This window comes from Budorcas taxicolor, chromosome 2, assembly GCF_023091745.1.
Source record: "Budorcas taxicolor isolate Tak-1 chromosome 2, Takin1.1, whole genome shotgun sequence".
Classification (NCBI taxonomy): Eukaryota; Metazoa; Chordata; class Mammalia; order Artiodactyla; family Bovidae; genus Budorcas; species Budorcas taxicolor.
In genome coordinates, this window is record NC_068911.1 from 139,302,819 (window position 1) to 139,328,843 (window position 26,025).

The 26,025-nt window shown below is 37.8% G+C and overlaps 1 protein-coding gene across 1 annotated transcript in view; it reads left to right on the plus strand.

The window, feature by feature from the left end:
- Positions 1–26,025, plus strand: part of ADAM23 (ADAM metallopeptidase domain 23) — a 185,108-nt gene that overhangs the window by 145,988 nt on the left and 13,095 nt on the right. Inside the window, exons 18-24 of the mRNA XM_052635428.1 lie at positions 410–490; positions 7,482–7,532; positions 8,197–8,260; positions 9,507–9,612; positions 13,081–13,200; positions 15,996–16,164; positions 18,679–18,790. Of these exons, the coding sequence (XP_052491388.1) occupies positions 410–490; positions 7,482–7,532; positions 8,197–8,260; positions 9,507–9,612; positions 13,081–13,200; positions 15,996–16,164; positions 18,679–18,790 (703 nt within the window). The remainder of the gene's footprint in view (positions 1–409; positions 491–7,481; positions 7,533–8,196; positions 8,261–9,506; positions 9,613–13,080; positions 13,201–15,995; positions 16,165–18,678; positions 18,791–26,025) is intronic.

Below are 26,025 nucleotides of genomic sequence, written 5' to 3' on the forward strand. Positions count from 1 at the left end.
GCTAAAGCAAGACTAGTATCCAAGCTAATAGATAAATTAGCGCAGATTGGGTGTGTATATCAGCCTTTAGAGAGGTCCTAAACATTTATATTTATATTTTAGTGTTTAATGCTTTTGTCTTAAGTCACACCAGTGTTTCTTCTTTACATAATTGCTATCGCAGTGTTTTTCAAATATAATACTCTGAAATAGCAGATTTTGAAATCTGAACATTTAATGCCATGGTTAATGATTCATATTTACTACAGAGAATGGTTTTTGGGAATTATCTCTATTCTGAAACTACCTTGCTGATTCATAAAGAGTCTGGCAGTGGTTATGAGAGGATGTCATGATTTCTGGTGAATACAAGAATATTAACTCTTTGAAATATTAATACTGGTTCCTAATATTGAGTTTTGATTTGCAGTTTCAGCCACGAGGATATGAATGTCGGGATGCTGTGAATGGGTGTGATATTACCGAATATTGTACTGGAGACTCTGGCCAGGTATGGCAAACTGAGTTTTAGGAAATAGATCTTATTTGCAAATACATATTATAATGCTTTCAATTTGAATTACATGTGTGATTATGATTTGGTTCTTTTGGGGTTTTTGGTTTTGTTTTGTTCTGTTTTCTAGTAGTTTCTAGCTCCCACTATGCTTTTATTTTAGGAATATTTATTGGGCCTAAAAAATCCATTTTCTTCCAAATTTCCCCTTTATAATTAATTTCCTTTATTATTGCTTATATCCAATTAATTGGTATAGTTGTATGTATCAGCAATGTTCTGGTCCCCACATCTAAAACAGTAGGCTCACACTGATAAAGCACTAATGGTACTGTTTTCAAACAATTTTGAGCCACAAAACCCTTTCTTTTAACAAAATTTTGGACACAAGCTCAGTGTAGAAATCTGAAAGCGTCGCACTGCTGTAGTTGGAGTGGGATTGTCTGTCACCAGCTCTCTCCATTTATGTATGAAGCACTGGCTTCATGGCCCACACAGTTGGCATGATCTTCTTCATGTTAAAATTATTGCATTATCATTAAGATTGCCTTTCGGCATTCCTTCTTTACTTTTTATGTTTTTAAACATTTACATCGTGTTGTTTTATGTCTTTGTCATTCAAATGGATATTTGTGGAGCCCCTGCTGTGTCTCAAGCACTGCTTTGAATGCCAGGCTTTGGGAGGAATCGAAATAGCCACCTCCTTGCTCTTCCCAGGCTTGCATTCTGCTGGGTTAGAAAGGTTAATAAATTAATGAGACCCAGTGAATACCGAATCATGGCTTCTTCAAGAGATGGAATGGAAGCAGGGATAGCTGGGAAATAGTGGAAATGATTCAGGGAAGTCAGGAGTCAGGTGTAGGGGCTTGGTAAGAATTTTCGACTTCATCCTACCTTTAATATTATTCTGATGTTACTTCGACAGCATTTTCCCATGCTGTGATATAGTTTTTATAAATATTCCCTTTACAGTTGCATGAAAGTCAGCCATGTGGATTTACAAGTCACTTCTACATCTAGTGGTGAATATTTAGATTGTTGGCAGCATTTCATTATTATCATTAATATGGCTATAAATCTCTTTGCATTAAAAAAAATTTTTTTTCTGGCCCGGCCACATGGCATATGGTCTCTTAGTTCCCTGACCAGGGATCAAACCTGCTTTCCTTCCTGCATTGGAAGGGCAGAGTCTTAACCACTGGACCACCGAGGAAGTCCCTCTATGCATTTTAAAGAGTGTTTCTTGTTTGGAGTTAGCAACTTAGGGTAAATTTCTCAAGAGCAGAATTACCTATTGCCAGGTATTGTGATTTACATGGGGTTCCTGATAGAGTATAGCTGGAAACTAAAATATCATTTTTGTTATTGCAAAAAGCCAAGTTGAAAGTGATAGCTCAGTGTGAGGGCTAAATGGGCCTCTTTACAAATCCCAGATTTAGGCTGTAGTAACAGATTATTGCCATAATTGGGCCTGGAATGACCTCTCCTTGCCAAGGTGGCCCTTGCCTTGTATGCTATGGAGGAGCAGTAGAGAAAGGATGAATTATGTGAGCAGGCAGGAGAAGATGGCAGAACTGAGCCAGAATGCTGTGTTATTCTTCTGAAGTGTATCCATCAACCTGTAAATTGCTCTACCTGCCTGGAGAAGTGAGCACAGGAGCAGAGCAACTGGAGTAACACTGAGTTCTCCTCCCTGGAAGGAAACATGAAGAGAGGAAAACAAAATTTCCTAGTTAATCTTTTGAAAGGTTTTGATGTATATATTCTGAGGCTTGATTCAAATGGATATAGTACAAAGGTTATGGTATAGTGAACTGTATTCAGGTTATCCTTTTGTGATTTTTATGCATATCTGTCATTATATATAGCAGAGAAGGCAATGGCACCCCACTCCAGTACTCTTGCCTGGAAAATCCCATGGGCGGAGGAGCCTGGGATGCTGCAGTCCATGGGGTTGTGAAGAGTTGGGCACGACTGAGCGACTTCACTTTCACTTTTCACTTTCATGCATTGGAGAAGGAAATGGCAATCCACTCCAGTGTTCTTGCCTGGAGAATCCCAGGGACGGGGGAGCCTGGCAGGCTGCCGTCTAGGGGTTGCACAGAGTCGGAGATGACTGAAGCGACTTAGCAGCAGCAGTCCTTATATAAATACATAAATTGATTTCTTTGCAATTTTTAAATAATATAGTGTTAGTATGTAAGAACTGTGGATTCTGTGACTTATGTCAGTATACTGACATTTCTGATACACTATTTCACTGAGTTATATTTTTAGTTTTGTAGAATGAAACTGTTTTTATACCCATCGTATATGGGTTTGGTTTTGTGTGTTCAGTTCTTTTAAAAGTATCAGTTCAGTTCAGCGCTCAGTCGTGTCTGAGTCTTTGCAACCCCATGGATTATAGCATGCCAAGCCTTCCTGTCCATCACCAACTCCTGGAGTTTGCTCAAACTCATGTCCATTGAGTCGGTGATGCCATCTGACTGTCTCATCCTCTGTCGTCCCCTTCTCCTCCCATCTTCAATCTTTCCCATCATCAGGGTCTTTCCAAATGAGTCACTTCTTCACATCAGGTGGGCCAAAGTATAAATATAGTTTTTCCATTCCAACCTTTAACTCCTGAATTGTCATAGGCTTTACTGGAAATAAAGTTTTTATAATAAGGGTTCTTGTTCAATCTAATATTTTATTTAAATTTTTAAAATATTCTCTTTATTTCATGTCCCAAGGTGAAAATTGTACTGTTAAATTCTCAGTGACATATTAGAATAGCATGTTCCTTTAGTAACAATTCCCTTCTATGACCAGAAGGAACCTGAACTAGGTAAGTGGAAGAGAGGGAGTTAAATACCACCACACCCCTGCCCCCAACACACAGTAATTCTTCTGTTTTGAAAGAAGCAGGAAACTTTGAATTTAATTGATACTAATAATAATTAAAATGGGATGTCTTAGAATCTCTGCATCTCTGAAAATCAGTACTTTTGGTGACATTATGTATTTATTGCTTTTATCTCACAGTATATTTCTGCTTATTTTTTATATTATTATCTGATGCTTCTGAGCTGCTCTTTAAATTCATGATTTAAAAGAGAATAAATAAGACATGGAACTGAGAGACATTCTGGGCAAACAATCTGGATGATCTAATGAAGATATTTTTGAAAGATACGGGAAATATGTTTTGTTAAACACTGTGAAATATGTCATCAAAATGGGAGCATAACACAATTTAAAATAAGTACATTTAAAGGCTGTTGCGCTGTGGAAGCTAGCCTCAGTTGGACCTTCCTGCACAGCGTAAAAATGTCATTTATTTATCAGTATTATTTTTTATATGTTTTTAAATTTTTGACTGTGTCTCTAGTTGAGGCATGCAGGCATAGTTGCCCTGTGGCATGTAGGATCTCAGTTCCAAGATCAGGGATTGAACCCATGTCCCCTGCACTGAAAGTCAGATTCTTAACCACTAAACCACCAGGGAAGTCCCTCAGATGGCGTTTAGAGACCGAATCCAGAGCTCTGCTCACAAGCAGAATAAATTACACAGATTTATGGTTCTTCTATTTTAAACGTCTCCAGAGAACAATAGACATTTCATAATTTCTTTTGTTAAACATTTCAGTGTTAAACAACTGGCTTTTATTAGCCTAAACTGAAAATAGATTAGAAATCTTCTTCCATGTAGTTATGACAGTTTATAATGAGAGCTTTTTAAATTTTATCAAATCCTACTAGTTTTCTCCTGTTGAAACATCACAAAAGTCAAATATGACAAGTTAAGTTTAGACCCTGATGTGTATTCAGCAAACGACATTTCTTTTGCATTTTGGTTCAATGTGGTTGCGTTCACCTTGGAGTAAGTGAGTAATTACTGTTAGTTGATTAATAAGATAATAATGGTGTTTTGAATGGATTTGGATGAATGAAAGAGACCATAGGGAATCTCTGTTTTTGTGCAGTTGGTCCAGTAAACCAAGTTCTCATGCTGATAATTACATCTTTTGAATAGTTACCATTAGGTTGAATGAAAACTGGTATGAAAATTGGTTGTTCTTTAGAAAGCTGTAGAACCAAAGCCTTTAATCTCAATGTGTTCCTTGATAAGTTACTGCTTCTTAGCAATTCTAAAGTAGTTCCATTATCTTTCTGTTGTGACCTTGATAAACAGCTTGCTACTGCAGAATAAAATAATTGTGCAGGTCATTTATTTATTTTCTCAGTCAGTCACTAGTCATTGAGCACCTTCTCAATAATAATTGAGCCCAGCTTTGTTCTAGGTGCCGGGGAGGGAGCAAGGACAGAAAATCCCCGCCTGCATGGAGCTTGCATTAGGATGGGAGCAGTAAACAAAAGCGTTTGCGTGAATCACAACAAAATGTGGAAAATTCTTCAAGAGATGAGAATACTAGACCACCTCATCTGCCTCCTGAGAAATCTGTATGCAGGTCAAGAAGCAACAGTTAGAACTGGACATGGAAAAACAGACTGGTTCCAAATTGGGAAAGGTGTACATCAAGGCCGTATATTGTCACTCTGCTTATTAACTTATATGCAGAGTACATCATGAGAAACGCTGGGCTGGATGAAGCACAAGCTGGAATCAAGATTGTTGAGAGACACACATTAACACTGTGGCTGATTCATGTCAGTGTATGGCAAAAACCACCACAATATTGTAAAGTAATTAGCATCCAATTAAAATTAATGAATTAATTAAAAAAGATTGCTGGGAGAAATATCAATAACCTCAGATATGCAGATACCACCCTTATGGCAGAAAGCGAAGAACTAAAGAGCCTCTTGATAAAAGTGAAAGAGGAGAGTAAAAAAGTTGGCTTAAAACTCAGCATTCAGAAAACTAAGATCACGGCATCTGGTCCCATCAATTGATGGCAAATAGATAGGGAAACAATGGACACAGTGAGAGACTTTATTTTCTTGGGCTCCAAAATGACTGTAAATGGTGACTGCAGCCATGAAATTAAAAGATGCTTGGTCCTTGGAAGAAAAGCTATGACCAACCTAGACAGCATATTAAAAAGCGGAGACATTACTTTACCAACCAACTTCCATCTAGTCAAAGCTATGGTTTTTTCAGTAGTCATGTATGGATGTGAGAGTTGAACTATAAAGAAAGCTGAGTGCCAAAGAATTGATGCTTTTGAACTGTAGTATTGGAGAAGACTCTTGAGAGTCCCTTAGATGTCAGGGAAATCAAACCATCAATCCTAAAGGAAATCAGTCCTGAATATTCATTGGAAGGACTGATGATGAAGTTGAAACTCCAATAATTTGGCTACCTGATACAAAGAACTTACTCATTGGAAAAGACCCTGATGCTGGGAAAGATTGAAGGCAGGAGGAGAAGGGGGTGACAGAGGATGAAATGGTTGGATGGCATCACCAACTTGATGGACATGAGTTTGAGCAAGCTCCAGGAGCTGGTGATGGACAGGGAAGCCTGGTGTGCTGCAGTCCATGGGGTCATGAAGAGTCAGATACAACTGAACAACTGAACTGACCGAACAGACAAACAGACACATGAAAGTTTGGTGATAAGTAAAACAGTGAATGGGGAACAGAGGATGCTAAAATGAGGGAGGAGGTTATGGGGTTGGAGGACATGGTTAAAGAAGGCTTCTCTGAGATGCTAATGTTCAGGCAATATCCTAAAAAAATTGAGAGAACAAGCTGGGTGGAAATCTGCGGGAAAGCTTGGAGGAAGAGCAAGAACAAAGACCACGGGTTGACAGCGTGGCTGGTGCCCTCACGTGAGGTCAGGTAGGGATGAGGGCAGGGTCAGTATAGGAGCAGATCATGAGTTTGGAAGACCAGTGAGTAGACCGGGAAGCCATTAGCAGAAGAGCAACATGATGTGGTTTAGGTTTTTAAAGGGACACTCTGGTCACTCTGTCACCTATAAGGAGACTAGAGGGGATGAAGGGAAATCAGTTGGAGGTGGTTGCATCATCAGGTGAGAAGATAGTGTTGGGTTCAACCAGCTGTTAGTGGTGGAGATGGAGGAAACTGGTCAGATTGTAATTATATTTGAAGGCATTGCTACCAGGATTCGTCGATGGACTAGAAAGAGAGTGTGAGTAAAAGAGAGGAACACAGGATGACTCCCTGGTTTGGGGCCTAGGCAACTGGGAGAGTTGGGACTGTCATTTACTGAGAAGGTGAAAATCAAGGGAGGACCTCACAGGGTATTGCTATGTTTCTTATTCAGGCCTTAGACTTGACTCTTTTTTTTTTTTTATAGCTCTCTTAAATGTGATAAATAAGATGAAGAGAGAGTAAAAATGTGAATTATCCAGGATAATGTTAGGGAAAATTGAAATGTACTTAAAAAAAACCAATTTGATAAATAGACCTGGAAAAAGAAAGAACTATCACATTACGGTTGTTTTAACAAGTCTGTAGTCTGAGAGGTCAGAAATGTAGTGGAGGCACAGCACTTTCATTGAAGGGCTGGGTATTGCTTCTTTTCAGTAATGTGGCATGGAGGTGGGTGTCATGGGTGTCACATGCGGATCTGACATTTTCATAGAGCTGATCGAGGTCTTATAAATTAGATCCTGAATGTATCCACTCCTGTGTAACAAGCTGATTTGTTCCCTTCATTGTCCATTTTAATCCCTTCTACTTTGAACTTTGTAGGCAAGCGAACGTAAATTATTCTAGTGCATCTCACGGAAAACAAACATAAGAAGCACCCACTGCTTTGACTGAGTGATTCATTTTTACCAATGACTGGAGAATAAATTTGGATTAGCTATTTAAGGAGTTACTCATGTTTTCCTAATTATAAGTTGTATTTTTTTAATATTTATTTCAAACTTTACTGATATGAATGATGGGTAACACACAATTTACAAATAGTAATAAAATCGTCCTTAAACTTTTTTGCATTTTAATGTATTGTGCAAATAAGCTGAAAGTACTTCACATATCGAATGTTAACTAAAAATATATTTTTCAGTGCCCACCAAATCTTCATAAGCAAGATGGATATGCATGCAACCAAAATCAGGTATGCTGGGCCATAGGTTTTAACTGGGATTTTATGAAAGGCTCAGTTTTCAGGGTTTTTTTGGATGAATGTAATTTTGATGGCAAATTGCAGCTCAAACAACAGGAAATTATTGCATTGGTCTTCTAATGCAGAGTTGTTTCATATCATATAAAATACTAAATATATTTATCTCTGGGTGCAAACTGTCCAGATTGAGAATGTAGGAAAAAAAAGTAATGGCTGAAGAATTAGAGATCTAACTTATGGAGTTGTAACTATCTTTAATCATTTTAGCCTATTATGGGAAAATATGGTAATATATTGTAATGCTTTTTTTTTTTTTTTCCTGAAGCTATGTTATGACCTAACCATTCACATACAAAAAAACCTAAAAATTATTTTGGTGTCACTCAAAGAAATGCACCCATTTTTGTTTTCCATAAAATTTTAGATGATTAATTGTACTTGAGCTGTACAGTGAGATCTGTTCTGTTTTTTAGATTTTAATTTTCATTCTTCTGTGTCTCTTAAGATGTTTGTGAGTTTTATTTTCATTGTGAAAATACTAGTACCCAAAAAAACCCAACTTTGTCCAGAACAATGATAAGGAGACCTTGCAGTGAGAATCTGGGGGGAAATGGGACCAACTCCTTGTACCTTATGGCATGTATTCTGTCCTCAGGGCCGCTGCTACAACGGGGAGTGCAAGACCCGGGACAACCAGTGTCAGTACATCTGGGGAACAAGTAGGTCGTGTTTCCTGCTTGGTGGTCACACTCAGGTTTCTGTTGGGATTCTTTGCTGCCCGTCTTGCTGATTGGGAGTGATTAAAACAAGAGAAAAAAAAAAAAAAAACTAGAAAAGGCTGAAGAGAATGGTGAATCATAGTCATAAAGCCACAGCAAACAACTGCTGACGTTGAAGACTTGTCATCAGAACCGAACAGTGCTATTCACTGATTGTGGCTGTGACAGAACGGATGTCACACCCACTTGCTAAGATTGGGTTGAGTGCAGTGGTCATGCTCATTATCCGTCCACTTGGGTAATTTTCTTTATACCTTGGATTTAACATTCACCGCTTCAAGTTAGCTTTCCATTCTTTTATCCTAGGAAAGTACCAGGCTTTTTTTTTTTTTTTAAACTTCTGTAATTGATTATCTCAGTTCGAAATGAAACACAAGTACTTCCTGATATACGGACAGAGATTTGGGTACATGGTCATTTTCTCAGTATGTTCGCTACATGTCAGTATACATATTCTCTTCCTGACGTTTTCATTGTCTTGCTAGTGAATTTCAGTTAATGAGGTCCAGACTGGAAGAGAGAGAAATGGTTCTGTCTTGCTGGCAAAGACTGGGTCACCTACCAGGAAAAGAAAGCACCCAAAGGGGACTAGGACTCATGCACAAGTGCTTTAGTGTTTGGGAAATATCATTTAACTTAAAGATTTACTTTCAATCGTTCAGTTTTGACAAGGGAAAGATAATAGAGGTATATTTGTCTTCCAAAAAGCTGAAATATCGAAATCCACATGCCAACAAAATTTCAGCAAGCTCAGATTTTATAATGCTTCCTGATACTAATAGAAAGCAAGGTTACGAATGTTTATTAGTTTTTTTGGTGTCACTTCACTAATTCCTGCTGATGATTAATCCTACCTCCCATCCTCAAACCCACCAACAAGAACTGGGAATAAATTTGTCTCCCAAGTTAAAAAGAATGGTGTGTTTGAGCTGTTCTGTCTTAGCTTGCAAGAGCCATGGGTGAAATTTTCAGGAATTTTAGAAGCCGATTGGCGCCACATTCTTAGTTTAAAATTAGCCATGTATTACACTGTGGAAATTTACACCATGGAAATGGGTAAGTGCTACAAATTAGGAATTTGTGCCTTTTTCTGGAGCAACAGTTATTAAGATTTACTGGCACAGTACTGGTTATGGAAAACAAAGAGAACTAAAAGTAATTCTCTTTTCTTGCTCATCTCCAATAGAGGCTTCAGGCTCTGACAAATTCTGTTATGAAAAGCTGAATACGGAAGGCACCGAGAAGGGCAACTGTGGAAAGGATGGAGACCGATGGATCCAGTGCAGCAAACAGTGAGTTGGCCATCCCTGGGAACATAATGGGTGGACTTGGTGCAAGGAGCACAAAATAAGTGTTGCTGATTTTTTAAAATAAATTGACTACTAAAATTTTTGAAGTATGAATTTAAAAGACTGTATATCTAGAAGCAAATGGTTATGAACTAAACTGTTTCTGTGGCACAGACACACCATTTCTGTAAAATTCAGGAAAGCTCTCACATGCTGTATTTTACTTGAAGCTTGTTTGGAAGAGATATTTTGCTAAGGTATTTTAAAGAAGGAAATGGCAACCCACTCCAGTATTCTTGCCTGGAGAATCCCAAGGACAGAGGAGCCTGGTGGGCTTTAGTTTACGGGGTCGCAAAGAGTCGGACACAACTGAACGACTTCTCTCTCTCTCTCTTCTTTTTGATTTTCTACTTTTGCTTTCAAAAAGCCTATGAATGTACTAGTATAAGGAATTCTGCAAGCAAAAGATGTAGGCTGTCTATATTTCAGGAGCCATTTAAAATGAAATAACATGCATTTGATTATTTTTCAGATGTAACACAGTTTGATTAAATAGCTAATATCTGTATTAAAGTTTTATTTTCCCTTTGAAAAAGTATCTGAAAGTGAAAGTCGCTCAGTCGTGTCCCACTGTTTGTGATCCCATGGACTATGCAGTCCATGGAATTCTCCAGGCCAGAATACTGGAGTGGGTAGCCTTTCCCTTCTCCAGGGGATCTTCCCAACCCAGGAATCAAACTGGGGTCTCCTGCATTGCAGACTTATTCTTGACCAACTGAACTATGAGAGAAGCCAAAAATTATCTGGTCAGTGCCTTCTGAGGACTCTTTACTCAGGAAATGAGACGCCTTCAGAGCACATTGGTAATATTGTCCCTTGATTTGTTGAGGAAAGTTAAAATTGCAATTTAATAGTTTTTTACGGTTAACTCAATGACTTGGATCTCTCGGATCATTATGTGATAGACCAAAGCTCCTCCATTCTGCTTCCATAACAGTGGGGATTCTTCTCCCATTGTGAAGCAGAGCTACGATTTAAGGGAAGTTTTATTTATCTAATTAATGGTCTCTAATGTTGTACTTTTTGAAACTTGGCAATTGTATGTAATCTTTGGTGGTGGATGAGGCCTTAGGAGGCAAAAAATCTTTGACTTCTTTAAAATTAAACCAAAATAACAGAACAGAGCTTCCCATCTGATGTATCGTGACTGAGGTATAGAAGTTTTGAGATGTTCAGTCTTTGAGGTTCCAGGGAGGAAGTGGAGTCTAAACTAGTCAGAACCTATGGGGTTGGATGCCTCTGGCTTCATTCATTAAGCCAATGTCACAGACCAATCTGATCGTTTCTCTGTGCCTTCGTGACTTCAGAAAGTTGGGAGGCATTGCTTTAGATCATTGTAGAAGACAGCTTCCAATATCTGGCAATAGAATATCCAGCCACAAGTGAGTTAAGGAAAATAAATGTATATTTTTTAAATTAAAAAAAATTGAGAAATATAGAAACAGAAAAGTGATTAATATACAAATATACATTTTGCCAAATAAATGCAAAGTGAGCTGTCATGTAACTCCTCTATGAATCAAGAAATAGTGCATCCCAGGATGTATTCTTCACCCTCACCGCTCCTGTCTCTCTCCTGAAGTTACTGTTGTCCTCAATTTTATGGCAGTTGCTTTCTTAGTTTTCTTTAGAGATATACTGCTGAAGTTTTCAGCCCTAAACAGTTTACTTTGCCTAAAATTTTGGTAGCTTTATATAAAAGGAATCATGTTTCATGTATTGTTTTGTATTTTGCATCTTAAGTTCATTATTTTGAGAGTTTTCCATGGTGTGTGTAGCCATAGATTCGTATTTATTATTCTTTTATTTCATTTTCATTCATATTTATAGGTATATACCTTCTCCATTTTGTGTTGACAGACATTTAGATCGTTTCCATGTTTTGGCTATTAGGAATCATGCTACTGTGAACATTCGGGTACATGTAACTTAGTTCTCATTTGTACATATTTTTCTAAGGCCATTCCTGGAAGAAAAATTGCTAAGTCATAAGGGATGTATATTCTCAGTGTCACTAGATGGTATGACACTATTTTCTAAAATGGTTGTGCTAATAAATGCTGCTGCTGCTGCTGCTAAGTCACTTCAGTCGTGTCCGACTGTGTGTGACCCCATGGATTGCAGCCTACAGGCTCCTCCATCTGTGGGATTCTCCAGGCAAGAACGCTGGAGTGAGTTGCCATTTCCTTCTCCAATGCATGAAAGTGAAAAGTGAAAGTGAAGTCGCTCAGTCATGTCCAACTCTTAGCGACCCCATGGACCGCAGCCTACCAGGCTCCTCCGTCCATGGGATTTTCCAGGCAAGAGGGGGGTGCCATCACCTTCTCCGCTAGTAAATGCTCCCACTGATAATCTGTATAAGAGAGTTTTGTTGTACTATACTGTATTCTCACCAACACTTGGTGTCATCAGACATTTTACTTTTATGTATTCTGCTGGGTGTGAATTGCTTTATTATTGTGGCTTTAATTTGCATTTATGAATGGAATAGTACATTTTCATGCATTTACTGGACATGGATTGTGTGTGTGTGATATGCCATTTCAATTCTTTGCACATTTTTTAAGGAGTTCATTGTTTACTTAATAATTATGCTGGAGATAGTTGTCCTCATGGTGAGTGAGTCATTTAACAATGTCACCAAGGACCCAGGTGATCTCTGCCTCTCTTCTCTGTAAAACTTGGACTACCCTGGTGGCTCAGAGGTTAAAGCGTCTGCCTGGAATGCAGGAGACCAGGGTTCAATCCCTGGATTGGGAAGATCCCCTGGAGAAGGAAATGGCAACCCACTCCAGTACTCTTGCCTGGAGAATCCCATGGAGGGAGGAGCCTGGTAGGCTACAGTCCATGGGGTCGCAAAGAGTGGGACACGACTGAGCGACTTCACTCACTTCTCTGTAAAACTTAGCATGTTCACTTTGTATCTTTACATATGAATTCACGATTGCAAGGTGAATGCCAAAGTTCCGCATTCAAATGCAGGACGCAGGGGTAGCAACCAAAGACCTTTTCCCTGTCAGGCTCTAAAAGCCTGCCCAGAGCATAAGATTCTCCCCAGCAACTCCCTATCTGGCTTTTCTTCACACCTCAATATTCCAGGGGCCACTGTTAGCTCTAGGAGGATGGGAAGGAGGCATGGCTAAGTAAGTGGGTGTAGAGAATGGGGGTGCCATGATAGGTTCTGGCAGCAGACATGAGCCATCTCTCAGAGCTGGTTACTTTGCTACCTCGCACAAGCTCTGATCCTTTTAGGAAGGAGGGGGAATTTTCACCAACCAACAGTATCTAAACAAATGTTTTCATTTAGAAGGAAAGGGAATATTTCTTATTTTTAAATATTTGTTGACCAAATAATTTAGATTTTTTCAGTTTGATCCCTCCTGTCTTGTTCTTTTTGTTTCATATGTTCAGTGATGTGTTCTGTGGATTTTTACTCTGCACCAACCTTACTCGAGCGCCACGTATTGGTCAACTTCAGGGTGAGATCATCCCAACTTCCTTCTATCACCAAGGCCGGGTGATTGACTGCAGGTAACATAGTAAATGTTGACAAGCCTAATGAATCGTGAGAATTACAAATTTAGAAAAAATCAAGGGAAATATTTCTATTTTTCATGAGAGAAATAACAACTTAGATTTTATTATCGCTTTGTATATTCAAAGGCATTTAAAAAACAAAGTTATATATCAATTTGCACATTGTATCTGCTTAAAGATTATGCCACTTATTAGTAGGGAGACATTCTTTGTAATTATAATTTTAAAAGTAGAATTTTATGATATTCATTTTGAATATGATTAAAGTTTTGAACATTGAAATATGTCACTGTTTGAACATTGTATGTTTTATTTTTTGTGACAAAAAAAGAATTTAAGCTATACTCTATGTGCTTGCTTTAGAAGATTGATTGAAACCTAGTCACATATAGAAAGTATAGTGAAGTGAAAGTGAAAGTCGCTCAGTCGTGTCCGCCTCTTTGCGACCCCACGGACTGTAGCCCACCAGGCTCCTCTGTCCTTGGGATTCTCCAGGCAAGAATAGTGGAGTGGGTAACAATTCCCTTCTCCAGGGGATCTTCCCAACTGAGGGATCAAACCCAGGTCTCTCACATTGCATGTGGATTCTTTACCATCTGAGCTACCAGGGAAGCCCATAGAAAGCATATACTAACATATTTATAGCTCTAGTCAGTCATTTTATATCCAATTATCTGTGAGTACAAGGCACAGAAGATACAAGACTTTTTTTTTTTTAACACTGGGAGTCATATTTATTTTAAATAATATTGTTCCCATTACAGGAGTTATAATTCTAAGATGCTATGCTCTCATTCAAATGATAACGTCCATTGCCCAAAACACTTTTGGGATTCCCCCTACAGAACTGCCCTCAGAATATGTAATGTTTATCTTTCAGTTCAGTTCAGTTCAGTTCAGTCCAGTCACTCAGTCGTGTCCAACTCTTTGTGACCCCATGAATCGCAGCACGCCAGGCCTCCCTGTCCATCACCATCTCCCAGAGTTCACTCAGACTCACGTCCATCCAGCCATCTCATCCTCTGTCATCCCCTTCTCCTCCTGCTCCCAATCCCTCCCAGCATCAGAGTCTTTTCCAATGAGTCAACTCTTCGCATGAGGTGGCCAAAGTAGTGGAGTTAGCTTTAGCATCATTCCTTCCAAAGAAATCCCAGGGCTGATCTCGTTCAGAATGGACTGGTTGGATCTCCTTGCAGTCCAAGGGACTCTCAAGAGTCTTCTCCAACACCACACTTCAAAAGCATCAATTCTTTGGCGCTCAGCCTTCTTCACAGTCCAACTCTCACATCTATACATGACCACAGGAAAAATCATAGCCTTGACTAGATGGACCTTAGTCGGCAAAGTAATGTCTCTGCTTTTGAATATGCTATCTAGGTTGGTCATAACTTTTCTTCCAAGGAGTAAGCGTCTTTTAATTTCATGGCTGCAGTCACCATCTGCAGTGATTTTGGAGCCCAGAAAAATAAAGTCAGCCACTGTTTCCACTGTTTCCCCATCTATTTCCCATGAAGTGATGGGACCAGATGCCATGATCTTAGTTTTCTGAATGTTGAGCTTTAAGCCAACTTTTTCACTCTCCTCTTTCACTTTCATCAAGAGGCTTTTTAGCTCCTCTTCACTTTCTGCCATAATGGTGGTGTCATCTGCATATCTGAGGTTATTGATATTTCTCCCAGCAATCTTGATTCCAGCTTGTGTTTCTTCCAGCCCAGCGTTTCTCATGAGGTACTCTGCATATAAGTTAAATAAGTAGGGTGACAGTATACAGCCTTGACGAACTCCTTTTCCTATTTGGAACCAGTCTGTTGTTCCATGTCCAGTTCTAACTGTTGCTTATCTTTAGTATCGCCCAAATAGCAAAACTTCATCTTACATAGGTGAATGTAAGATTTTAAATCATCCCTAAATAATTTTGAACAAAATTTGGTAAATCAACTGGATAGCCACACTGGATATTGCTTTCTTGGTCAAATGGTTGCTGATTTCACGTCTTTTAAATGGCTCTAAAGATGATTTGAACAGGGTCTTAGACAAGAAGATCCTTCCTGGATAAATTTGTAGTATTCAAATGTAGTTACTTTGATGCACAGAAGCTTCCTTTCAGTGTGTAGGTTTTCACAAATCTTTATTGGAACAACCTTGTTAAATTATATTGTTATAGTCTAAACTAGTATATTTTTAAAAATTTTAATATTAAAATATTTTATTTTAATATTTTAAAAATATTCAGCAAGGTATCTAGTTAGTAATTATAACACTGATTATTATTCAAATTCCGGTTGTCCTTAGCTTTGAGATTTTAGAAGTATGTATCAATAGAGAGGAATCGGCTTGTTTTTTTTAATCATGAATAATCCAGCCCTCTAAAGTAATAATTTTCAAGATGTTTTCAGTTGCTTTCTATGCCCAACGTCTGCCTTTTTGTATCAGAATGTCTTAGAGTGCTAATGATAGGATTGCTTCTGTTGTTCTTACGCACACCTCTCCTTTAGTCTTAATGTTGGTCTTGCAAACAAGGAAAGGTTTAGAACACACTTTGTGCAAATGACATATTTTTGTTCTGATGAAGTGCAGAGCAATAATGCTACTGAAAGGCAATTTCTTTTATCATACTCTTTTACTAAGGAGAGGTGGAGAAAGGGTGAAAGGAAAAGTAGAGAAATGCTAGGCAAAATCCATGTCCACTGACAGCCTCTTCAGTTTCCTGAATAGCAAACCTCACTCATGTTGGTGATATATTTCCAAGTGTGGTGCTAATGACTGTATGACTATCTTTTTCTTTTTAGTGGTGCTCATGTGGTTTTAGATGATGATACGGATGTGGGCTATGTCGAAGATGGAACACCATGTGGCCCATCTATGATGTGTTTAGATCGGAAGTGTCTACAGATTCAGGCCCTAAATATGAGCAGCTGCCCCCTCGATTCCAAGGGTAAAGTGTGTTCAGGCCATGGGGTAAGTAGGCATCAGTGTCCGGCTCAAGTCTTCCCTGACTAACATCCTCCAAGTTCGCAGTGGTTGGACTTCTAGTCCAGCCATTCTCCTTCTGTGATTCTAGGCACTGGCTGTGATTATTTCCTTATACCCTTATCTTCTAAGAATAACACCTAAATGTGTTGATATGGTTTTAGTTTTGTTTTTTTTTTTATATTACTTTGTATATTTGTGTATTTTTATTCACCACAGTCTCTTGGAATCCAAGGAGTTAGAAGAAAAATGATGTGATTCCTAAAGAAAGTATAGACCCTATGTGACTGCTTTGCACCATTCATAATAATTTATACTTTTCAGCAATTCCCTTTCAGCTCCTCAACTACTCAGTGTGCATACTGAGTATCTGTGTGTTGAAGATCACACTAGACTAGAAGTTGGATCACTGCTATAATTCACATGTTAAAGTTGGACAGTTATTCTTGGACCATTGCCAGCAAAAAAGAAGGTGTGCTGTCTACACACACCTGCATGTATCTTTAATTCTGTGCACAAAGTTTTGGGGCAGGTACTTCCTGGAAAACCTAGGTTTTATACCTAAAAACACATTTTAGTGATTATTAAAATTGGATTTAGTAAAAGAAAGATAGTTCAAAATTTATACAGAATTCAAAAATGGTAAAAGACATGAAGAAACTCAGAGTGATCATATCAAAGGAAGATGCTGCAGCAAAGGTAAAAGTAATCCAAAATATAGATAGCTGAATGAGTGATATGTCACACAACAAGGTAGAAAGGCATAAGGAGCTTATGCCCAATGACTTAGACTCATGGGTAGGCAGTAGAGACTAATGATCAAGAGCGTGGATTTTGTGGCTAGAAAGGATCCCTAGTTTGAATCCTGACTCTGCTTCTTTTTATCCCAGTTACTTTGGGCAAGTCACTCAGCCTCTGTCAATCATCAGGGTGCTAGTGATTAAATGAGATGTTATGCACAACGCTCTGAGTATAAATACCTAGCATATAATCAATGTAGTAAATATTCAATAATTGCTATAGTAAATTAAAAGCTTCCCTGGTGGCTCAGTGGTAAAGAATCCACCTGCCAATGCAGGAGATGCAGGTTTGATCCCTGGGCCAGGAAGATCTCCTGGAGAAGGAAATGGCAACCCACTCCAGTATTCCTGCCTGGGAAATCTGGTGGACAGAGAAACCTGGTGGGCTACAGTCCATGGGGTTGCAGAAGAGTTGGATACGACTTAGCTACTAAAAACAACAACAAAAGTAAAAGCACTGGGCAGACCACTCAGCTCCTCAGTTGTTGCTCTGAAAGCATTATATATAAAACTTAATGCATAAAAAGGTCCATGATTCTCCATTACCCACCACTTCTTCATCCTGTTGAAAAAAAGGTAAAATTCAGTGTGTTAATTATCATCATCACATTATATCATTTCAGATTAAAAAGCTTCTTATATCCATAAGCTTAAATTCAATTTTATCATCTCTAAACAATCTATCTCTGAATGTATTTCACAGGCAGATGAGGATTTAAACTACTCTGTCTCCAGTTTGTGGATGGTTATTTATTTCATCTAAATTACAGGTCCATTCCAGGGGCAGAGAGAGGGGCAGAGATCACTCTCGGAGGGTCTGCAGCCAGGCCGACTGAGAGAGGAGTGGCACTACAGGCAGGCAGGGAAGGTGGTGGTGGTGGGGAGCTTGTTTGGCTGGGAGGATGCCACCAAATGACTTCTTTGTTGAGCACGATGAGGTAATGCAGTGCGTTGGTGATTTATGTCTCCTGGTGTTTCATCTCTGGCAATGCCTTTTAAATCCAACATGTATTAATTTCTTGAATTAAGCATATTGTTTCTAAGGTATGTTTCTAGAAGCAACTACTTCTGAAAAAGCTACATTGTCAGATGTGTATACTTAAATAATATCAACACCAGTAATTAACATTTAATTTGAAAATTTCTTCCTTTTAATCTTTGATTTTTCTAAGATTAACTGAAAAAATATCACCCAAGAATTGGATCTATACATTGTGTCTAGTATTCAGGACCAGGGGAGAGGCTTCACTGATGGATCAGTGGTAAAGAATCTTCCTGGTCTGGGAAGATCTCACACGCCACAGAACAGCTAAGCCCGTGTGCCACAACTATTGAGCTGGTGCTCTCGAGCCTCCAACCTGCAGCTACTGAGCCCACGTGCCACAACTGCTGACGCTCACATGCCGTAGAGCTCATGCTCTGTGACAAGAGAAGACACTGCGATGAGAAGCTCATGCAGTGCAACTAGAGAGTAGCTGCCACTCACTGCAATTAGAGACAAAGCCTGTGCAGCAGCCAAGACCCAGCACAATCAAAAATAAAAAACGAAAATGAAAAACCCCAAAAAACAAAACCAGGGGAGACTTAAACATTTCAAATGGTTTTAAAGCTTCTACCCTGTCCCATGTGTCTTTTACATTTACCATCATTATTCTGCCAAGCACGGTGAGAATGCCCCATCTCTGTTCTTTGTTCTTCATAGGTGTGTAGTAATGAAGCCACCTGCATCTGTGATTTCACCTGGGCAGGGACAGACTGCAGTATCCGGGATCCAGTTAGGAACCTACACCCCCCCAAAGACGAAGGACCCAAGGGTTTGTGTGATTTCAGTTTCAATTCCTTGCATACTGAATTCATTAGTATTCTTCCAATGGTGCCAATATAACAAGTTCATAGGTTTTCTGGAGACACATAAGACTATCTCTTTTTGTCATTAAAATGTCTGATTCATGTTCCCACAAAATTAAGGGTTCTTGGATATGACATTGAAAAAAATGCTTAAGTTACCCCTTAGTCTAGAACTGGAATTAGGAAGAGGTAAATATACCAATTTCCTTTCTTTCCTTTAAATCTCATTCTTCCATAATCGCAAATATTAATCATTTTATAGTTGGTTGAAGCTAAATCAGTTTTTTAAATAGATGAACTCTTTTTCACTGACATGAGACTCTGATTATTCCTCAATACTTGAGTTCTTCCAGAGGGAAGTTGTAGTATCCTATGTTCTGTTTAAGCACACTTTTGATTAGGAAGAAACTGGAATTCTTCACAGAACTTTAACACTGCAAAGAAAATTTGAAAGATCTGGACCTTTGTTTTAATCAACATTAAAAAGAGAAAAATGAGAATTTTAGAATTGGAAGGAGACTCAGTGGCCATCTAGAACCATCCTCATTTTGCTGATGGGAACTCTCAATCCCATCCTGTGATTACTAAGGTAACCAGAGGCAGGGCTGGGACCAGGATCTCAGGTAACTTGAGATCGCAAATGCCCGATCTCAGGCCTTCTGCTACCGTGTTATAATGTAGCCTATGTCATCTAAATGTGGTAGTCACTTTCTCCTTATTCTCCCCATTCTCAACCCCTTTTATGATTTTCAAAGAGCTGGCGAAGTCATCAGTTACAGTAGACTTACTGTACCTGAGAAACCAAAAAATCACTGGAAAGAATATGGTACACCAGGGGGTATTGTATATACATCAGGCTCGTCTCATGGTGCTGCTAACAGTATTTCATAAATAACTATTATCCTTTTTTCTGCAGGTAGGAAAAATACATATAGAAATAGTGTCATTTTGATCTGCTTAGTTTTGGATGAAAGTGCCTTTAAACTCAAGCTTCAGTATTGTCCATACGGGGAGCTATGATTTCAAAAGTAAAGTTCCCTAAGTCCTCAATTCCTAAAGAGATTCAGGCTGATTTGCATGCATGTGTAATGTTCAGTAGCAGTGGGTGTTAAAACACTTCATGCATTTGCTTATTATGCCACGATGTTAACATTCTATAAGAATCACAAGCACACCCTCACAGTCTATTTCTGTTCTCCTTCTAGTTATAAAAAGGAACCATTATAAAAAAGGAACCAATTCCACTTTCACATTTAGGCTTTTATTGCTTTAAAATTAGTATGAAAAATTCTCGGATCCACCTTCAGAACTTCGATTTAGAGAATATTTAGCCTCTGACAAGGAGAGATTCATTCTTTCCAAATTTTCTCTCCATGTCTGTGGTTCTCTTAAAGATCTAAATGCTGTTTCTTAAGTGATGTGTATGCCTGAACAGATGAGCGCAGCTGAAGTGGCTTAGACTTTGTTCTTTTTCATAAGGAATTATTCATTTGTTCTCTCTCTTCTCCATTCCTTCACTCACCCATGCCTAAAAAACCTATTTGAAGGCATAAAGTAAATAAATACATTCGAGAGAAGAGAAGATCCCTAGCTGCCTTTTGTTTTGTTCTGCTTTTTTCCCATTTAATGTGATGCTGGTCTTTGTTGTCTTTTAAAGATAACCGTTTTGATCATTCAAGTAATACATGTTTATTGTAGAAAATTTTGAAAATACAGGAAAGGTTAAAAAGAAAGTAAAAATCCCTCTTAATCCAGTAACTCGGAGGTAATCAACATTAGCATTCTGGTTTCTTTCTTTCCTGTTGCATATTTTCTTTTTTACTTAATTCTTAATGAAGACAGTGGCATCATTTGAATAAACCTACCCATGGGTTCTAAAATTGTTAAAATCTTCATGAGTCTTTAATAATCTTGATTCATTTGAAAAAAGGTATTAATCGATATAAATAAAGAGCAATTACTATTGTAAATTACCAGATTTCCAGAAAAAGTCAAGCAGTTTTAGACCAACTAATAATGGCTCTATCTGTACTGGCCATTTATATCTTGTCAGCCTCTATGGAAAATTCCATTAATATGCTAGGAAAACGGAAAACAACTGAAATGAAAATTTAAACCCTTTACTGTAGATTTTATAGTTTTAATTTTGATATTCTGATTAAAGAAGATGGTAAGAGAGACGCTAGATACTTTACTTCTATCTTTTTAATCCAGATAGCAAATGTTTATTGATTCTATACTATTTAAAAGTCAGCACATCCTTGCACATGGTAGGCACTCTATAAATACCATATCCCTTCTATTTGGGAATATGTAAAAGAAGTGAAATGGTGCGTGTTAACACTTGATTTTCAGTTTATCAGAATCCATTTGTTGTATTGCCTTGATGGAGAGTAACAGGTAACAAACTCAAGGTACTGAAACCATCAGTACTTCCCTGACTGAAGGTTCAACACTTGTGTGAGGTGCCAAGGTTTTTCTCTATAACTTCGTGTTCTACATTTTCTCATGATTGGATTGGTTTGGTTGGCACTTGACTTACTGAGCGCAGTCTTTGGACCCTCCCTAAATACTTGCCATAAATAATGAGCAACATCCACAATGACCTAACTTGTCATATTTATAGATAAGGGCTTTTCTATAGAGATACAATGAGTGGGTATTAAAAAATACTTATTTTATTTAATTTCAATGTACTTCCTTATTAAGAAGAAAAAAATTTAAGAAACAGAATGAAAATATTTCTTTTTAAATCATGAGATTTTATCATAAAAGATGACTTGTACCCAACTACATCTCTTTGGATCAAGATTAAATGAGTAAAAACTAAGGTGAATTCTGTGACTCTTTGATTTGAGGAAATGAGAAATGAACCAATGTGTTTTCGATATTTCTTTCATTGTAACTACAGGTTACTAAAAGAATAAAAAGTCAACTTCATCTGGGTAGGGATGAATAACACACAGGAAAGTATTGCCATTGAAGTCACTCTGCATGGGCTCAAGTTGTCCATTGTTGACCCACTGTTTAAAGCATGGAAGATGATTTTCTCCAAAATTAAAATTAAAATTATTAAAAGACAAATTAAAATTATTAAAAGACAAGAAATAGGCTTTTAAAGCAAAAATCATGTGAGCAAGATTTTTTAAAAAAGATTTTTCTATTACATATTACATGACTCATGTTTTCTACACTGTTCATTTTACATACAAAGACGCTTCTGTCCCTCTTCTCCCAACCTGTTTCCACTAAACTCCCTGCAAGAAATTATTTTGGCCTGTTCTATGAGGGAAGAATATGTTTGAATTCTGTTTAAAAGACCTAGACTTTCCATCTGTTATAGGGAGAGCCATGTCAAGGACTGGTAATTTTTGTGTTGTGTAGGCATCTTTGCACAGTGCTGTCAGATACGACTGAGTGACTTCAGTTTATTATAGGATACAATGCAACTTTTCTCGTTGGATGGTTTGCAACACCTTGTAGGAGGGAAGAGAAGAAACTGGAACATATCAAATATTTTCCCTGATATATATAAAGTCAAAGAATGGTCCTGGGAAGCTTTGGTCAGATGCTGTCATTATGACAGTAGTAATCAGATCAGAGATAGAAGAGCCTTAGGGGCATTGGAGAAGGAAATGGCAACCCACTCCAGTGTTCTTGCCTGGAGAATCCCAGGGACGGCGGAGCCTGGTGGGCTGCCGCCTACGGGGTCGCACAGAGTCGGACACGACTGAAGTGACTTAGCAGCAGCAGCAGCAGGGGCAATTCAGTTCAGTCCCACTTTTCTAAAAATGAGAAAACTAGCTAATTAATAAGGTTAACAGCTACTTAGGTGTAGAGCCAAGAATAAAACCTACATCACCTGATCTTCAACCCAATGTGTTTTTTTTTGTTATTGCACACAGCCTGAGTTAAAACTGGGTGTTAAGTTATTCTGCTAGTTTGTATAACAGTACTAAGTAGAAAAGGTTAAAAAAATAAGTAATGATTAAGCTTATTAACTGATACATTACTTGTCAAAGGAAGTATTATATTGTTAGCATTTAGTATTTTGAAAACAGTAATTTCTAAGTCTATGTTGAAGATTATTATTTAGTGTTTACTTTTGCATGTGTTTTTTGATGACTTTCTTTGTGAGTGCAGAAATCCTTGATTTTGTAATTCAGATGATTACATATGAGAAGTTATGATTGTCATATATAATTATGCTCTATATAATTATGTACCATCTCAGTATTTTTCTCATTACCTCCTCATACCTCCTCATCAATAACATAGGGATTTACTAAGTTTAAAATTTTTGTGATAATTCTGAGTTTACTTTGTTCAGAAAAACTCCATGATATTTTCTTTGAGAGTATAAACAAATAATATTCTTATAAAAAATAATTTATTTTTTTATCCTTTCAGACATTTATCCCAATGTGTCAAAAAAAAATGACTCAATTTTTAAAGATTTTATGTAGAAGAGTAAGCAGATCTGGTTATACATCTAAATACTGAATTGTAGAGCTTGATAAAACATCTATTATGCTAATATTATACTCTAAAATATAAAGAATATATTTAGTATTTATTTCTAATCTTAAATTTTAACAAAATACTAAATCTCTGCAGAAAGAACTTTGGTCCATAGAGTGCAAATGATGTCTTTGATGCCTCCAGCCTTTAAAGTATTTAAGGGTGCAGGATTGTGGCCCCTTTTGGTTCATTGGAGTCATATAGATGAAATACTGCAGTCTTTTGTTTCAGAAAGTCTCTAAAAGTAAGAAAAGAAAAAAAAATCAACCACTCAGTTTCAAAAACAGTTTCAAAGTGTCTGAAGCATGACTTGTCTGTGAAAGAATTGTACGTATAAAATAGAAATTCCTGAGAAAAGGAGAAAATCCTTAGTTCTTATTGATATTACACACTTCTCAAAAATTCTACCTTTTACATGTACACCTGTGGCTGATGCATGTCAATGGATGACAAAACCCACCACAATATTGTAAAGTAATTAGTCTCCAATTAAATAAATTAATTTAAAAGAGTCTACCTTTTAGCACATATGATAGCTAGGAGCAAGATTAAAAATAATAATTAACCAACAAATGACAGAAATAAGAAAACAAAAGTGAAAATATACTGCTAAGTAATAAACAGTTTCCATAAACAACTTAAATGAAAAGTAAGTACGGTGAAGAGTTGGAGAGCAAAATTAAGTTCCTAATATGATTGTGTTGTTAGCTAGAATCTGCAAGCCTTCTAGGTTTGGTAGGATGAAGAGAAAAATAAGGTGTATCACCAGCATGGTTCCTGGAACAACAACAACAAAACCTTTTCGTAGATACTGAATGAATGAATGAGTGAATGAAAGAGCAAATACAGTTACATAATAAATAAATTAGTAGGGAAGTAAAACTAGATTATAGGTCCCCGAAGGTCCGAGAAAATTTTTTCAATGAGAAGATAAATTCTTTTTAGCTGGGAAGAGCAGCTGAGACCTTAGTTTTTAAATATCCCCTGTACACGTCCATTGGAGAAGGCACTGGCACCCCACTCCAGTGTTCTTGACTGGAGAATCCCATGGATGGAGGAGCCTGGAAGGCTGTAGTCCATGAGGTCGCTAAGAGTCGGACACGACTGAGCGACTTCACTTTCACTTTTCGCTTTCATGCATTGGAGAAGGAAATGGCAACCCACTCCAGTGTTTTTGCCTGGAGAATCCCAGGGCGGGGGAGCCTGGTTGGCTGCCATCTATGGGGTCGCACAGAGTCGGACACGACTAAAGCGACTTAGCAGCAGCAGCAGCAGTATACATCCATCCACCTGTGAGCCACTCAGTAAATTCATGTCCATTTGAAAACAGGTTGAGTTGCTACCTACTGGAAGAGATAAGCCTGTTAAGTGTCATGATAAAGAATCAAATGAATTTTGCATATATTTTTAGTTAAAAAGTAGTGGGAAGGCAGGAGAGCAAAGAGGGGAAAGGATATTTTTGAAAAAGCTGTTTTTCCACTTACTTTTATCTTGTTTTGTTGTTGAGTACCCATCAGTTAAGAATTGGAGATAACTGCTCTTGCCCAGGGGAGATTGCAGATTATATGTTTATCTTGAATACGTATTTGAAGCGTCTGTAGAATCGTGTTCATCTGGTTGTTTCTAACTCCTGTGTGATCAGTTTCCTAATTCTCTGGATTCTGTGGTGAGAAATTACATCCAGAGCAAATACAAAAAGCCTTTTAAAATAGATGTTATTATTTATCACTCACATAATGATTATAAAAATAACAAATATTCATTCAGCATTATGTTTTAAAGGGATTCTTTACCATCTGAAAGGGATATGTTAGTCTCCTATAATTTAGCACATACAGCTTTTATAAAATATTAAAGAGGTAATCGGACTCTCATATATTTTGGGTCTGAGGGACAATGCCTAACAAAAAGTATATATATAACATGATGTGTCCTAGTTAATTCTGAAAGCAATGATTTTCTATGGCCTCAAAAAAAAAAAAAAATGAGGCAGTCTATCTGGAATACATTTCATCTCAGTATTTACCTCCATAATTTGGAAGTCTGAGCTCTTATTTAGGTTATATTGAATTATAATGGATTGTCATATTTGAAAAACATTGCTCAGTTCTCAGCTGTGTCCGATTCTTTGCAACCCTTTGAACTGTAGCCCACCAGGCTACTCTGTCTGTGGGATTTTTTAAGCGAGAATACCGGATTGGGTTGTCATTTCCTCCTCCCGGGGCTCTTTCAGACCCAAAGATCAAACCTGAGTCTCCTGAGTGTGCTGCATTGCAGGCTGAGTCTTTACCACTGAGCCATGGGGAACCCTTGAAGACCGTTACCATCACCTTATATGTTGGTCTTCTTTTCTTCCCCTCAATGCTCTCCAGAGGCTTTCTCTGTTTTTTGTTGTGTTCCCTCTCATCTCTTTTTTTGTTGTTGTTATTTGAAGAATAACTCAGGTTGGTTTTAGTTAATGATAAAGCTAGACTATCTGACTCATACTATTTACTCTGTGATAAAATAAAGTAATTGTACCATTGCTCATCAGGTTTACACATTCAAGGTCCTCTCTCTTCTTTGGGAGAATATTTAGCTAAAAAGGTCAACGAGCCCAATATTAAGCCTTAAAAAATTGTGACTTTGAGTCGTGGTTCTTTGTGTGTTTCCTTGTGTCTCAGAGCACACAATTTATGTG